The sequence below is a fragment of the Aphelocoma coerulescens genome, chromosome 3 (genome assembly GCF_041296385.1).
Source record: "Aphelocoma coerulescens isolate FSJ_1873_10779 chromosome 3, UR_Acoe_1.0, whole genome shotgun sequence".
NCBI classification, from domain to species: Eukaryota; Metazoa; Chordata; class Aves; order Passeriformes; family Corvidae; genus Aphelocoma; species Aphelocoma coerulescens.
This window is the reverse complement of record NC_091016.1, coordinates 122214029-122231088: the sequence shown is the minus strand read 5'-3', so window position 1 is coordinate 122231088 and position 17060 is coordinate 122214029. Positions and strand designations below refer to the sequence as shown.

General features: G+C 52.7%; 1 protein-coding gene across 3 annotated transcripts; it reads right to left on the bottom strand.

The window, feature by feature from the left end:
* Positions 1-332: 332 nt before the first annotated feature.
* Positions 333-14736, bottom strand: PAQR8 (progestin and adipoQ receptor family member 8). Of its 3 annotated transcripts, none has more exons than XM_069011811.1 (2): positions 14679-14736; positions 333-5134 (listed from the first exon to the last, which is right to left on the bottom strand). In XM_069011811.1, the coding sequence occupies exon 2, from the start codon at positions 5088-5090 to the stop codon at positions 4032-4034; it is 1059 nt and encodes a 352-aa protein (XP_068867912.1). In that variant the 5' UTR covers positions 5091-5134; positions 14679-14736; the 3' UTR covers positions 333-4031. The 3 variants fall into 3 exon arrangements, with proteins under 3 accessions (XP_068867912.1, XP_068867913.1, XP_068867914.1); XM_069011812.1 differs by having other exon boundaries at positions 14565-14730; XM_069011813.1 differs by lacking the exon at positions 14679-14736 and adding an exon at positions 8621-8659.
* Between the last annotated feature and the right edge of the window lie 2324 nt (positions 14737-17060).

Here is a 17060-nt window from a genome sequence, read left to right as displayed (position 1 = left end):
TCTGTGATTGTGGATGATGAACTAAAATTTCTCTAATCAGTGTCAGGGCAGCCATTCTGCACTTCCCTTGTGGAGAGGGAATGAAATCCAATAGGTATCATGAAACCTGGAAAGTACTTTGGGATGCACAGATAAAACCACACCCTATTGTTCATTATTGTAATTATTATCACTCTAATATATCCCCTCTGTAATTATTATCCCCTTTCCTTTCTAATGACTCATAACCTTCTATAGTTGTGCACTTGGAAATTTCACACCACACCACTTGTTTTGCTTTCACAGATCTTTTTTTTCCACTAAAGTTTTTAAATAAAGATCAGTACAGTACAAAGCTTAAAATATTGTCAATGTTTTCAACAATACAAAGTCAGCAGATGGGAGTTGGGAAGGGGATGGTTAATAAGGAACACTCATACCCTTCCCTGTTTCCCAAAGGAAAAGAATACAAACTCTTTTGTACTTCTGTTTAGTAACAAACAGTGCTTAAAAATAATCTTGTCAGTAAAAGATGTAAATTGCAAGGCACATGAGGAACCCATCCTTGCCTCCTTACACAAATTAGGCATAAATACAAATTGAAGGCACCTGTCTCCATCCTCCCCTCCTGCTCCATACACTGAGCAAATCCTGTCAGTGGGAGCTGGCTGTTAAGAGCAACCAGGGACCAGCAGACAGAAAAGATATTGTCCCTGATCTTCAGATTCCTTCAGGATTAAGCCCAAAAAGGAATAGCACAAGGCACACTGGCATGAATTCTTAGGAGTTGTCATGGTTTGCAAGATCTGCAAGAATACTGCCTCAGCACCAGAGATTCCTGAGGGAGAGGACTGTGACCTTGATCCCTTTGGGATCTTAGGTGTGCTCAGCCTTTGGTGGTCAGCTCTTCACCAAGCCTGGCCACTGGTACATCCTTCCCAGCCATGCCTCCTTAGGAACACCAGGATGGAGGAGACCTGCTCCAAGCAGTGAGCCCAAGGAGAAGGTCCTGGGGAGCTCTCAGACAACCTGAGCATTTATCACAGTGGCACTTTGGCTCTTTCCAGATCCAGCCCTGGTCTCCTCTGGATCGCTGGCAAAGCTTCCACAGCCACTTCCCAGCTGAAGTCCAGCAGACTGCATCATGTGTAGTCTGCCCAGGAAGGCAGCCAGGTGCATAAGGCACAAAGATGAAGTCTGGGATGAAGGAAAGAAGGAAGCTGGTTGGAGGGAGGAGGATGGAGACAGGAATGAAGGAAGCTCCAGTGTTGGTGAGCCCCTTGTGACACAAGGGCGCATCCTCACAGCAGCACAGATCAGTATGGGAGGTCCCCGCTCACTCCACCCATCATCGTAACCAGGAGGTCGGCTCCAGGTGGGAGTGCAGGGCACGCGGAGACCGGAGTGGCTTCACCTGAGGGGAAACGTGGGAGTGCGCAAAAACACCTCCACTGTCACACCACTGCTCCAGAGAAATGTCACTTCTGCTCAGCCAGGGAGGAGAAGATATGATCCTAAGTACCTTGGAAGAGCCACGTGGGCTCCTCTCCCTGTCCCTGAACGAGACGGCATTACCGAACTCACCCTCTGACAAGGACAGGGCATGTCATCTGTTTTCAAACCCTCAGAGAAGGGGACACCTGGGTGATCCCTTCCTTTGGTACCAGTATAACTCCAGGTAGCAGCAGAGCAGGTTTGCTATTATCAGCCATGCCCAATCCTTCTCCATTTTTTCCCAGAAATGAGCTCCAGACCAGCCTGATTTCCCTCTGTTTCCGCACAGGAACCCACTGATACCGTCCAGCCAGTTCCACACCCAGTGTCTTATTCTGCCTTGCCTACCCCAAAACCAAGGCAAATTAGGCTGTAAGAAAAAGCTGCTCCCACTGGAAGCCCTTCCTCAAACTGGGAGGGGACCCACAAACAAAGCCAGAGGGCATGGAAGGAGCAGTCCATCAGTGCAGCTGAGTGAGTTGAGCAGCCAGCTGCCATGCAAGGAGGAACTGCTGCTGGCCTCCACTCCAGCCCTTCCCTGCAGGCAGCCAAGTTGTCCAAGTGAGCTGGCTCAGAGTTAAAACCAGCCAAAAATTACTGACATTTTTGCAGTAGGATCGGTTTCCTGATGGTCCCTCTCCCAGCACTGGCTTGCTCCACGGTGAGATGAGCTTCTGTGCATGGGAAGGGGTTCAGTGAGGTGGAAGTGGGACCATCCCTGCTTGGCATCTCCCCTGAGGCAGATTTTCTGCTAGGTCAGCATGGCTGTACCATCAATAAAACCCTAAGAAATGAAGTAATTAATTTCTAAGCTGGACTGGATGTAAACCAGGAGGCCAGGACCGACGAGAAAGGGTGGACTTGATGACCTCCTGAAGACTTTCCTATGATTTCTTCTCCTACACTCCAAACTTACTTCCTTCTCCCTTTGTATTTAATTTTCTATAGGGCCATGAGTTCCAAATTTACCCACAAAATACGGGACCAGTAAAGTACCTATTTACAGGTCTCTCTTCCACCACCTATTAAAAAATCTGTTGTCTGGCCCACCTTGCTCCTCCAGCAGGACAGCACTGTTTCCTTTGGGTTAATCTTAACCCAGCTAGAAGGCTCTGGAGATATAAAATCCCAAGGTGAAGCCTTTCTGGATAACAAATCCCATGCACATGAATGGAACATGCACACACACACCTCAAGAGCTAAAACACAGATGAAGTGCAGAAATCAGTGCTTGTCCTCACCAACCATATCCCCAACCCTACACTCTGCCTGCTCAGAACCAGCAATCACAATTCATTTGCCTGCCCTTGGGTTCAGTGAGACAAATCCATGGCTGGGACAGATCCCATGCATTCCTTGGTTTCAGCAAGGATTTAAACCTCCTTGGTGGCTTCATATTCAATATTCCCCCCAGGCAACCACAGGGCAGATTCCTCTAATGTGGGACACAGTAACCCAGCCTTTGTTACCTTGGACAGGAGAGACTCATGGACATTAAGTGACCCTGACGACTATCTTTTCTACTCCACACAGGAATCACCAAGTCCCAAGGATAAACCCATCCTGAGGCTGTGCAGGACAGGACCCTTATGTTGTCACCCTGCTCTTGGCTTTTGCTGTTCCACCTTCATCTAATACTGATAAAAACATGTCAGAGTCACAACCCCACTGGTTGCAGAAAAGCAACCCTGCAGCTTCAAGGTCAGCTTTCCAACAAGGCTCACCAAGGACATGAAGCACCATTAAGAGGGGAATAAAGACTCCTTCACCTTCATACCCTTTTGGCCGCAACCACAGTAGTGCTGTTGGAGGAGCAGAGCCTTTCCTGTATCAAACAGATCACATCCAGGTTATTCCACACTTCATGGACATTGCTAGAGGTTGGTCAGACTCCCTAGACAGATGACACAGACCCAGTTTGTCCCAGAGGACCCCAGGTCAAGCCTGGATCTCCAAAGATGTTTTCCCAAAGCCACCTAAGCGACCTGGCATTGACACACGTGGTAAGGGGAGCATACAGAGAACCTCTGGCTGGAACAGGAAAAGGATTCTGCCAGCCACTGTGCCACATATGCCCTCACACCTGAACCCTAGAAACACAGACTTCCCAAAACCTTCCTACTGCCTTTGACAGAACAGTTCTGCCACAGATACGGCAAAACCCAGAGAGGTCATCACATCCAGCTGTGGTACTCATGGTGTTGTGAGCCCTGGCACACCCTTCTACAGTCCCACAGCCTCCAGGCCACCCTCCCTGACCTTCAGCAAGGTCTCACCCACAGCTCTACCAGGATGAACAAGGAACCTCTGCCTATTCCAGCATCCTTGGTTCAGTGACTTGTTCTGGCTTAAAATGCTCCATGTCCCCCCCTTGGATGGCAAAAGGCAATCCCTGCTGTGAAAATGCATCCAGCATTACGTGTCCAGCCCTCCATCTGAGTCCAGGGTCCTGGTTAGTCACGGCGTGTTAGGCAAATAAGACAGTCATGTCTCTAGTATGTTATGCCCCCTTTTCTTGATTTTCTCTGGTGATGTCATGCCTGTCACATCCGTGACTCTCAGGAGTCCTTTTTAGCCAGGCTGGCCTTGATCCTGCGTCGCAGGATGTAAGCTGTGATGGCACTACAGGCCACCAAGCCAAAAAAAGAGATGCAGGAGAGATAAACAGTGAAAGGCCCATGTCTCTTCAGGAAAATCTCCTGCCTGTTCTTGTAATCCAAAAGAATGGCCTCCAGCTGTGACAGGGTGCAGATGGCCAGGAAGGTGTGGAAGATCTGGTGGGCATGGCCAACGATATCACAGGAGCCAGGGAAGTACTTCTCAGGGACAGGGCAGGAAAAGAAATAAGCACTGATAAGGAAAAACAGTATCTGGTACGTGTGGTACCAAGCAGCATCTTCCTCACAGCCCCCCAGGTGGCACACGAACACCCGGTGAGCCACGGGGCTGATATCCAGGATGAAAGCCAGCCCTGCTGGGATCACCTGGCACATCTTCCTCATGATGGGATAAGGCCGTCGGTACCGGTATTTGGCGTAGCAGCAGCCGGCACAGGACAACCAGCCACAGAAAGCTGCTGCTGGCAGGAAGAACAGCCAGAACTTGTCATACCAGGCTTGGTCAGAGCTGTAGTAGAAATGAGCCAGGGCACTGCCATACTGGTAGATGCTGACTCCAACATAGTCCACGAAGTAGAAGGTGTAGTGGTACAGCTCTGACTTGGACTGCAGCAGGTGGGCCAAGAGGCTGCAGGTCAAGTAGGTGACAGAGGAGAGGACAAAGATGAGCAACGGCAAGGACCACGCGTCCACAGGCAACTGCTCAGCCTCCACAAACGTTTTGAACCTCAGCAGCACGGCCAGAGCTGCCAGGAGATGAGTCCACACGTTGACCACCTCGTTGTGCTTCTGGAAGAGGCTGAGGAAGTAGTAGCGCCAGTCCTGGCCGGTGGGGCGGTAGCCGCTGTGGATGTAGGGCTCCCGGAAGAGCTGAGGCACCTCGCACTCCTTCACCGTGCAGGGCATCTTGGGGAAGCCGTCCTCCAGCAGCCGGGGCAGCCGGCTGAGGTGCTGCCCACTGAGGGACAGCGTGCTGAGCCGCTCCAGGATGGCTGTCATCCTGCTGCCTTCAGCCCCGCACCACGGAACGTCGTCTTCCTGCCCTGTGGGCACAGGAGAAAGAGGAAATGTTAATGGTGGTGCACTGCGGAGAAGAGCATGCTGCCATTCCCAGTGGGATAAACCGTGGCACTAACGAGATACTGGCCCTTAGAGCACCTTCCAGTGCCTGAAGAGGCTCCAAGAGAGCTGGAGAGGGACTTGGGACAAGGGCCTGGAAGGACAGGACAAGGGGGAATGGCTTCCCACTACCAGAGGGCAGGGATAGATGGGATATTGGGAAGGAATTGTTCCCTGTGAGGGTGGCAAGGCCCTGGCACAGGTTGCCGAGAGACGCTGGGGCTGCCCCATCGCCAGAACTGTTCAGGCTGGACAGAGCTTGGAGCAACCTGGGATAGCAGAAGGTGTCCCTGCTCAGGGGACTGCAGGGGGTTGGCATAAGATGATCTTCAAGGTCCCTTTCAGTCTGAACCATTCCATGATTCTATGAATATTGTCTAGTTTAGAGGTACCAGATCTCCTGGGGAGTTAGGGAAGTGTCTGAGGGAGTACCAGATTCCCAGGGGCATCTGTTCCCTGACCTAAATTCAGCACAGAGGAGGATGGCAGAGCCCTGCCCCTGCAGCTCAGCCTGCATCAGATGGGCACAGCAATGTCACAAGCCTGCCCTTCCTCCCCACTTCCTCAGGCACTCAGCTTGGAGTGTGTTCAGTAGCCACAAGCTGCCAGCAAGGGAGTGCAGGAAGCAGTTCGTTGGCAAGAAAGCATCTGATGATTTATGAAGGTGATTTTTCACCCCTTAACCCGTAACAAAATGCTCAGGGACAAAACTGGGATATAAAATACTCATCTAAGGGATAACCTGCCTGTGTGCACATGAGTTAGGAGGGTCCCAACCAAATCATGGAGGTTGCAAAGAAACTCAAGCTTCCCTGTCACACAACTTGTCCATGGGTTACTGTAGTGAGTATGGCAGAGGGAGAAGCGGAGAAATCCACAGTCCCAAACCTGCAACCCTCATGCCTCCACAAGTAAGAAGCATCAGGACTGAGAGGGAATGAAGAAATGAGAGGCTTTGCATCCAAGCTGGCTGCAGTTTGGGTACAGCATCAGAGCTTTGGGAGCATCCATGGAACCAATGCTGAGGGACTGCCAGAGATGTCCCTGGCTGCTCAGAGCAGCCAAACCCAGTGCTGGGCACTCCTCTGCCTGCTCTGCTCTGCTCTGCTCCTTGGTAACCTCCAGACTTGCTAAGCTCTGGCTGGAAAGATTCAGATTCAGGGCACAGCAGGATCCTAATGTGTGGAGAACAACTCCTGGCATTAAATTAATTCCCAATACCCCCTGTTTCCCAACAACCTAGATACTTCTCTTCCCTGCTGGTGTTTCTGTCACACAAAATAGAAGAGAATTCATCACACATGCCCGTATTTGAACTGAAATTGGTGCTGGTGGGGCCCCACCAGACTGTGCAGGGCTGTGGCTACTCCTGTGAAACCAACACACACAGGTTTGCAGGAGCAGAATTTGTCTCCTAAGCTTATACACACACAACCGGAGCTGCAGGGGATGGAGGTGGCAGAAAAAAGTAAACGCAAGTAATTATTTTGCCTGAGTGTGGAAAACAGTGAATTTTTCTCCTGTTACATGCTGTGTCCAGAGGTGAGACAGAAATAGTTTGTGTGGGCACCTCGTCTAGTGGCTGCCTGTGGCAGGGGGCTGGAACTAGAGGAGCTTTAAAATCCCTTCCAACCCAAACCATTCTGCGATTCTGTGATGGGAGACCCCTGCTAGGCCGACGATACAGAGGAGAGAAAAGTGTTAAACACCATGAGAGAGTTTCGGAAAGCAGAAAGCAGTCTGAAAGCAGTCCCAGGGTGAGACAGCACACAGAGCAAAGTCAGAGCAGACTCTCAAACAGGTAGCAAGTCTCACTTCCTGTAGGAACCCAAAGCATCTGATAAGAGACAAAATATTTTCACGTTGCCTCCGTATTCTAGCAGAGGGGAGCTGTCATAATTAAGTTTCATTTTCCAGAAAAGTCTTTCTGCCCTACACTGCCTAGGCTTTTCTCCCTTAGCATCTCTCAAGGCTGGGTTTTTTTCCCGTTTGCCACAGTGTAATTTGTCTGCTGCATTCAATGGAGCTGCCTTAGCCACAGAAGGCAGAATGGTCCCTTGGAAATGCTGTTTTACTTTCACAGATGTGTAATGCTGAAGAGAGCACACTTGCTGGGGAGTTAATGTTGTGCACACTCATAAAGACTTTGCTTCTCTCCTAAGGGTCTGCAGGGTCCTAATCTGTGATGGGACACACAGTTCATTCAGCAGCTTGTGTATCCCCATGGTGTTACGTGCCAAAATTTAGGGAGGCGAGGCAAATTTTGGCTTTGGGGCATTCCTATGAGGGCACAGTGTGAAGAGAAGGCAGCAATCCCTCTGCCCTGCTCCAATGTACAGCCAGACTATTCTGGCCCCTTGTAGCTAATGGACTTCATTCACAGATCATGGAATTGTGGAGTGGTTTGGGATGGAAGGGATGTTAAAGGTCATCTCATTCTGTCTCTGCCATAGGCAGGGACACCTTCCACTATTCCAGGTTGCTCCAAGCCCAGTCCAACCTGGCCAGAACACTTCCAGGGATGGAGCAGCCACAGCTTCTCTGGGAACCTGTGCCAGGGCCTCACCAACCTACAGGGAAGAATTTTTCCCTTCCCATGGCAGAGGGGTTGGAAAAAAAAGGTCTTTCCAACCCAGATCATTCTGGGATTTTATGATTCAATGACGATGGTGGTGAGGCAGAAGAAGAAAGGACATGATTAAGTTCCTTAAATCTTGGAGAACACAGGCTAGTGCCAGAGTGAACCCCAGGACTTCGGGAACTGAAATCCAGCTCCAAGAGGGCACAGACCCGCAGAGAGCAGAGTCAGCGCTCATCTCCTGCAGAGAAACCTGCTGAAGACTGCCCATAAAGAGCAAAGGCAACACATGGGAAGGTGGCAACTGACCCTGGGAATAGGAATGCATGGGAATGCAGTCCATGGCCTGCCTGCTTTGCATGCTGACAAGGGTGTGAGAGAGACAGGCAGCTTCTGTCCCAGGCACAGCCTGGCTCCGGCTTGCACCACTTGTGCTCATGCCAGGATTTTGCCACCGCCTCTCATCCCCAGAGCTCAGTGCATGCAGCGAGCATCGCCTTGGAGAGCCTGGGCACTGCACACCTCCCGGACAGCACACATTATTCCAGGCAGGCTTTCAGAGGTGGAAAATGCCAGTTTTAAACAGGCTGTGAGGGGCAGAGATTTTCAAAATAATAGTCTGAAATCACAAGAAACACATCTGATACTGGGCTGAACAGCACTAAATCAGGAACCTGGTAGCCTGCTTATTTCAAACCTTGTGATATGAGCGAGCAAGAACAAGTTGGCAGTTTCCAGCGATCATGTGATGGGACAAAGTGACGAGCAATTAAGGTTAGAAGAGAGAAAGAGGCAAAAAAAAAAAAACCCACAACAACAAAAAACCACCAACCCAGAAACCCAAGGTCAGCACTGGCTGTTTCACTTTCACAGAGCCCCTATTCTTTTCCCTTCACGGGGGCGTAGGAGCCAGCTGAAAGCCACATTCATCGGCGGGGTGTCTCGTTGAGATTCCGTCCTCACCCCCATCTCCGGGGGATTCAGTTATTTTGGCTGCTGCCAATTAACAGCAACCAAGTATCGTTTGTTCAGGGAGGGAGCTGCAAGGCGAGAAGGAGGGCGTGGATGATGGCCAGGCTGGATCATTACATCCACAATAAAAACTCCCGGCACAGGAGGAGAACGATCCTGTTCCAATTTTTCTCTCCCTTTTGAAGAGGGTAATTGGAAACCCGAGCTTCTTCCCAGCTCTTTTGCTTTTTGGTCACAGTCTGATGGAAGGGTTTGAATGAGAAAATTTCCTACAGAGTACGGTCGATTTTCCCACCGGTCCGGCCCCCGAGTTCACTGTCTGGGATTGAGGCTACACCAGTGTGATAGATTTGCTTGCAGACTGGTATTCAGGCATCAGAGGTTTACACAGGCTTCCAAAAAGGCAGTAATTCCTGGTAAACAAAGAAGGGAGGACCGGGGGTACTCAGCTTTGGGAAGTCTTTAATAAATGCATTGCATTTAAACAGAAAAAAAAAAAAAAAAAAAGAGAAGTGGTTGTGGACTGCATGAAAATAACAGCAGTGGCCAACAGACTCGTTTGGAGAGCTGCAGGTGATTAATTCTTGAATTCCTCTCTTCTGGCAGTTGAGCAAAAGTCCCCGGGGGGACTCCATGTCCTTCTGAAGCTTGGGGTTTTATTGTGACCCCCTCCTACATGGGGTTAACTTTGGTGTCAGAACTCCCACAGCGCCAGGATGGCAGGGAGCAGTTCGGCTCTGGGAGAGGCTGCACCGGGGCTGCACCTAGCTCAGATGCACTGGGTAAGCCCCATCCCAAATCCTGTTCTCTGAAGGCTGGTCCTCCCTGAGCACAAACATCTCCTGTAATTAAATTGTGAAGAGTTGGAGAAAACTTTGCAAGATCAGCCTGGGAGCACAGTGCCAGCTCCTGCATCCCATTCTGCATGGTGTTTTGGAAAGGCCCCTCCAGAGATGAGAAAATAAGAGACCATGGACAGGCTCAAGCAGAAGTTCCTGTGCAGTCTTGGTATTACCTGCTTCCTTCTCCTGACACACATTTAAGTGCCAATATTCCTCCAGACTTCAGTAGGAACACCCAGAGCTCAGATCCCTTCTGCAAGGAGCTGCTGGGATTTACATGGGATTTACAACTGGCACAGGTTGCCCAGAGAAGCTGTGGCTGCCCCTGGATCCCTGGAAGTGTCCAAGGCCAGGCTGGACAGGGCTTGGAGCAACCTGGGATAGGGGAAGGTATCCCTGCCTATGGCAGGAAGGTGGCACTGGATGAGCTTTAATGTCTCTCCCAACCCCAACCATTCTGTGATTCCATGATTTGATGGTTTGAGCCAGGGACCAGCCCTGCCAGGGCAGGCAGCAGGGTATGAAGGACTGATCTGCACTCCAGCATCAAAGAAGTGGAAATCCCCACCACCAGAGAGGGGCCAGGTACTTGGGGCTTCTGTAAACTGGGCTTACACTTCCCTGTCTCTGAAATGGGGAGATAAGTCCTCGTCTGTCTGATGGAAACGAGATATTGTGCTCCTAATGCACTGGGCAGTGCTGGGACTACTCAACAGTGCATTGCACAGAAGGTTTTATTTCCCTCAAGGCACTTAGGTACCCTGTTAAATCTACATCAGCCCAATTCCCATCACTCCTCCAACAGGGACCTGCACAGGCTGGGATGCTCTGGCAGGTAAAAGGTGATGTCATGTGATTTACTGAAAGCCACAACATAAACCAACCTGATCTGCTAAGAAAAAAGGTCAAAATAACCTTGTGGAAAATTTCAAATAAAAGAAGATGGCTCAAATTCTCCCTTTCTCTACACACACACACACAGCGTGCAGCCCAAGCAGGGTTTGTCCAAGCTTGTATCCCTCAGGAAACGAACGTCCTGTGATGCTGGGAGACGAGCCATGAAAGCCGGCGGGAGGTGGCAGGATCCCCCACGGAAGCCATGGCAGTGTCAGCTCCCCTGCAATTCCTGGCCTGGAAGCGAGCTGGGCCAGCAGCCAGCTCAGCCGTGCTGAGCAGCAAGTGCCTCTTGACATGGGCTCAGCGTTGCCCGAGTTTTGGGATGGGGCCAGGGGATGAGAGCAGAGGAGCCAGCGCAGGGAACGCTGTGCTCGGAGGGCACAGAGCAAAACAAAGCTGCTGGCAAACGCCACGTCCCTGCAGCAAAACATCCCAACAAGGGGGGCACTCCCGAGGCCCTGAGGTGTTTGGGGGAGCAAAGCAGGGGAATAGAACCCCAAAGTTAGGAAACCAAAGGTTGGATGAGGCTGGTGGATTTATTGTGAGAGTCCAAGCATCACGTGCAGGGGGGGGGTGATTTTCACAACATCAGGTGCTCAGAGATCAGCTGGGCTGGCTTGGCCATTCCTGTGCTGCTGCACTGCTCAAATGGGTGGCCACACACAAACTGTCAGCCAGGAACAACTCCTGGACTGTGCTATCTCCCAAACCATGTTAGGGAATGGCACATTTCTGGTTTGCTGTGATAGCACAGCTGCAGTTTCCTCATGCCTAACCCGGGTTAGAGCTTGGTGATGCTGCTGATAACACAGCCAATAATTCCTGAAAAAAAAAAGAAACCCACCTGCAGCACCAGTTAATATTCACTAATTCTACTCACAGACCCTGGCTGAGAATTCCCTCCTCTGCAAATCTACTCCCCCTGTATCAAAAATTGCTCAAGGGCGAGGTAATATTCCCCAGCTTTTCTTCCTGATCTCACTAATCCTCTGCTGTTTGTGCTTTCCTGATCCGCTCACCACTTTTCCCACACACAACCAACACAACGCCCGATGCTTTGGGGCTGGATTTCAGGTGGCTCTGAAATCCCTGGATGAGTACACCAGGAATCAAACCAGACCAGGACACTGTTCCAAACTGTGACCATCAGGCTGCTGAAGTGTCAGCACACTTCTGGGCATGGTTTTGGTCCTGCCACCCCCATCAGTCCCTGCCTGCTGTATTCAGCCATGGATTGGGACTGACCATTTCCAGAAACTGGAGTTGTGCCAACGAAGTGCCTGGGGGTTTTCCTCCTGCACTGACTGACAAAGGAGCCTGGATTTGTGACAGCGGCATCCCACTTTCACCTCCTAAATTTCCTTCAGCACTAATCTTCCTTCAGTGCAGGTCTGCTGGAACTGGGAACTCCTGCTAGCACAGGGACACCTTGACAAGCCAGCAAATCCCTCCCTGCTGATGGGACAACCCTGGAACCAACAGCCTGCAGACAGAGCGACCAAACCAAACTGGCCGTGAGCTGTTTGGGGGCTCAAATCGTCCCCACAAGAACCTCTGGGCTGAGGCTGCTCAGCTTTGCTGTCATCCACAAAAGCCTCTTGCACAAAAACATTATTTTTTTTTTTAAGGTTGAGGATTTTAGAGCTTTGGTCACTCAAAAAAAATGTACATAAATCATGCAGAGCCCTGCGGCTGCTGTGGGCAGAGAGGAGGCTGCCAGGGACAGATTGCAGCCCTGTGCCAACCTCGTGGAGCCACGAGCTCTCCTCTCCCCTGCACTAAAAGTCTTTTTCCCCATCCAGGACCTCATCCTATTTAGCCCTATGGCCTCTCCCAGCCAGGTTCCAGGTTTGCAGTGATGGAAGTGATGCCTTTCCTGGGGCTACAAAGCCCCAGGCAAGAGCCAGATGGCAGATTTCTCCCCCAAAAGGCATGCCGGCCGTGCTGCATCCACATGCTTACAACCCTACTCAATCCCAACGATTTGGTGGGGCTTGGAGGGTGGGAAGGAGGTGGGAGCAAGCTTCCCCTTAATATCTGGAAGTGTTCAAGGTCACGATGGACAGGGCTTGGAGCAACCTTATCTACTGGAAGGTGTCCCTGCCCATGGAAGGGGGTTGAAACTGGATGATCTTTAATGCCCCTTCCAACCCAAACCATTCCATGATTCTGTGAAGGATGGTGCTCATAAGGTATGGCCACATCTGTACAGCTGCAGCCTCCAGCAGCCTCCCTGGGTATTTCTTCTTCTGGAATTTATTAATGAATGTTTATGCAATTAGAGGGCCACTGGTCTGACCCCAGGACCAAGAGTTACCCCATAAACTAGCAGATAAAAAATTAAGCTGGTGCCTGACTCAAGATGTGCAAGTAGCTGCAAGCTCACGCACGTGACCCGGCGGTGGCACCTCCCTTGTCCCCTGCCTCGCTGGCATGGCCATCCCTCCCTGCCATTGCTCCCTGCACCCACAGGGACACAGCCCTCTGCTCGGCCACAGGCTGCAGCTTCAGCCTAAACAAATAAAAGCAATTAATGCCCAGGAAACAGAAAATCCTGCAGGGTGCAGGGCTGTTAACCCACACCTTCCCCGGCTGCGTGGGAGGAAATGTGCAACTGTGTGGTTTGGCCTGATGAGCCTCGTGTGGGTTTCTAGGAATTGTTTGCTGCACATGTCACCACGGCACCCCAAGGCAGGAGCACAGTCTGTTGCTAGAATTCAGAATTCATGGCTGGCTGTCCCCTCCCTGCCCTGGCAGAGGGCAAAACCAGACTTCAGACCTGCTGGATTCATCCTTTTTTATAACCTTTTCATGACTTTGCTCTTTTGCAATGACTGCTGCCAGGGCAGCATCACACTCCTCCTCATCCTAATCCCCAGTGAGCAATCCTAGAATCCTAAAATGTTTTGGGTTGGAAAGGACCTTAACGCTCATCTTGTTCCAACCCTTGTGCCATGGGCAGGGACACCTTCCACTGGCTGGTTGCTCAAATCCCCACACCACCCAAAATCCCCCAACTAGTGATACCTGAATCATTTCCCAGCTCTGAACCCACGATCCCACAGCATCCCAGCATCCCACAACAAGTGCACCTCTCCATCCCAGTAAAAACTGGTGTGCTCCAGTCAAAGCCACCTCAGCACAGCTCCCGGGATGCTCCATACCCAACCCTGCTCATGCCAGAGAGGAACTGGTTTGACACCAAACAAACAACTGTTAAAATGTTCACCCAAACTTATATATCTATGTATCTATGTGCTGAAGAAAACCAGAACACTTTAAGACTGTCCACAGTATTTCCCTCCCCCCACACCCCCTCTCCCCACCCCAAAAATGAGATGCTTGTGGTGTTTTCAGCCAGGAAAAAATCCGGATGGGATACAGGGGGAACATGACCCCGAAGTGTCCTGGAGAAGATCAGCAGGGAACAACCCTTCGGTGACCCTTTGGAGACGCGCCCCGGCTCCTGTCTGCGCAAGGAGCAGGCGACAGCTCCAAGGCAAACACCGGGAGCTGGTTCTTCTCCCAGCTCACGGCTGAGCTATGCATCTCCTTCCCGTGGCCTCCAGAGCTCCCCGGGTGTCAAAGTCATTCAAGGAAAATCCGCCCACAGCCACTTCAAACAAACACGGAGGAAAACCACTGCCCACCTCTCTCCTTCAGGAAGCCCTTGAGATACCGGTAACGGGGGAATTTAAGGCAAAATCCGTGTTCCCCTGCTCATCCCTCCCCTCCTCAAGCTCTTCCCCAGCACCCACCTGACCACTGGACCAACCCCGGCTTGATGAACCACAATTGTGCGCGGCGCAGAGGGAAAGATCCCGCATCCCCCCGCACCCCGGGAGTGTCTGCAAGCACTAGGCACCGCACACCGACCACCCCCGGCATCCCGCTGCCCCCGCGGGGAAGGATGCTCCCGGCGCGGCGGGGATGCAGGAGCGGCGGTACCCGCGCGGGGCCGCCGGAGCGCACCGGGAGCTCGCTGGGGACCCTCGGCGGGATGCCCCGGGGGGAGAGAAGGGGACCGCGGGGAGGGGATCGCCCGCACTCACCGTCTGCACTCACCCTTCGCACTCACCGCCCGCAGCGTCCGCTCTCGGTGCCCGCATTCACCTCCCGCACTCAGTGCCTGCTCTCCATCTCCCGCACTCAGTGTCCGCTATCCCCTCCGGCACTCACCGCTCTCAGTGTCCGCTCTGCCGCCGGCTCTGCCGCCCGCTCTGCGGTCCGCTCTGCCGCCCGCTCTCTTCTCCCCTCTCCCGCTGCCGCCCGCTCTCTCCTCCCCTCTCCCGCTGCCGCCCGCTCTCTCCTCCCCTCTCCCGCTGCCGCCGGCTCTGCCGCCCGCTCTCTCCTCCCCTCTCCCGCTGCCGAGTCCCGGGGCCGCCGCCTCCGGGAGCCCCCGCGGCCGCCCCGCGCATGCGCGCCCCGCCCCGCCCCGGGCTGGCCCCGCGGACCGAGCCCAGCCCAGCCCAGCCCGGGCCGGGCCGGACAAAGCGCGGCTCAAACCCACGGCACCAACCCACGGCACCACCCAGATCACCCCAGCGCTGGGTGCACAGGGGAGCCCAGTGACACATCGGAAAGGGATGTAAAGTCACGGAATCACAGAATCGTTTAGGTTGGGAGAGATCTCCCAAGGTCATCGAGGCCAACCTGTGACCGGTCCCCACCTTGTCATCCAGCCCAGAGCACTGAGTGCCACGTCCAGTTGTTCCTTGGACACCTCCAGGGATGGGGACTCCAACACCTCCCTGGGCAGCCCCTTCCAATGCCTGAGCACCCTTTCCATGAAGAAATTCCTCCTGATGTCCAACCTGAACTTCCCTTGTCCATAGATTGAAGTTCTGTCCTCTCATCCTGTCCCTGTTCCCTGGGAGCAGAGCCTGACCCCGATGTGGCTGCCCCCTCCTGTCAGGGAGTTGTGCAGAGCCAGAAGGTCCCCCCTGAGCCTCCTTTTCTCCAGGCTGAGCCCCTTTCCCAGCTCCCTCAGCTGCTCCTCATAGGATTTACAAGTCACTGCAAGGCGGCTGGGGATGGAAAGGGAGCTCCGGAGGTGACCTGGTTCAGCCCCCTGCTAAAGCAGGGCCACCCAGAGCCAGTTGCCCAGGACTGTGTCCAGATGGGTTCTGAAGATCTCCAAGGATGGAAATCACTCTCAAAGATGGAGATTCTACGTTTAAAGTAAAATACACAGGACCAGGGGCCATGGGCACCACTGAAGCACTGGAGGTTCCTCTGAACACCAGGAAACCCTTTTTTACTGTGAGGGTGGCCGAGAACTGGCACAGGCTGCCCAGAGAGAGATGTCTCCATCCTTTGAGACATTTAAAATCCATCTGGACATGGACCTGGGTAACCTCCTCTGTGTGGCCCTATATGAGCAAGAGGGCTCAGACCAGATGACTTCCATGGAGTGGGGGAGCCCCCTGATTTTGGTGCTGTGGACATGCAAGTGTGGAGGAGCAGATGATTTTCCACAAGATTTCCAGGCTAAAGGCAGTATGGCCTCGAGCCCGCTGCCGGAAACAAAATCTCTGGGCTCCAGAAAACAGGCATTTGCACCCAAATGGCCTTTCAGGAGTGGCCTCTGGGTCCCTGAGCTATGCCTGGGAAATGTCTGGGAGAGGCTGATGCATCCTGGATAGAGCTGTGCCAAAGCCACAGCGGTGGGTTCAGCTGTAGAGTCACCATGACCCCAAGAGCAGGTTAATTTATAAGTGCAGAGTACACGTTTGCCCTCTCCAGGCTCTGCCTCAGCAGGTTCATGCGGGTTTTGCTGCTCCAGCCTGTCAGAACTGCTGGTTTTTGATGGGTTTACGAGGGCAACAGAAGGACTGCTTGTTCTGCAGGGAGAGGATGCACGGAGAGGCAGCCCAGGAATTTGACTTTGTGGCTCTGATAAGATCTCTGCAGCCTGGGTGAAGGTTTGGCACATCCCAGCACAAATCTCACAGCACGTGGGAGAGCCAGTGCCCCCAAAGTGAGGAGGGAAAGCGTCCAGGGTGAAGAAAGTGGGTAGGGGACCTCAATATTTCCCTGTCATCACACTCAAGGATGTGGATGGGATACAACTGGCAGCTCCCATTCCCCTCAGTGACATTTTGCACTCACTTTCTGTCCCTCGAAGACATCTCCTGGAAGACCCGGAATACTGCACCATCATCCTCCTCTGCTCCTTAAACTGGGAGGGGATTCTGCCCCTCTGCTTCATTCTGGTGAGACCCCACGTGCAGAGCTGCCTCCAGCTCTGGGACCATCAACATCAGAGGCATCTGGAGCTGCTGGAGTGAGTCCAGAGGATGCCATGGAGCTGCTCCAAGGGCTGGAGCCCCTCTGCTCTGGAGCCAGGCTGGGGGAGCTGGGGGTGTTCACCTGGAGAAGAGAAGGATCCAGGGAGACCTGGGAGCCTTTTCCAGTGCCTAAAGGGGCTCCAAAAAAGCTGGAGAGGGACTTGGGACAAGGGATGGAGGGACAGGACACAGGGAATAGGTGATCGAGGGCATAGGAGGTGGGACATAAAATACAACCCAGACAGATGGGGATGGTGGGGGGTGACATCCC

Coding starts and splice junctions, on each gene's coding strand:
- PAQR8 (XM_069011811.1), bottom strand. CDS start 5,090: ATGACAGCCATCCTGGAGCGGCTCAGCACGCTGTCCCTCAGTGGGCAG.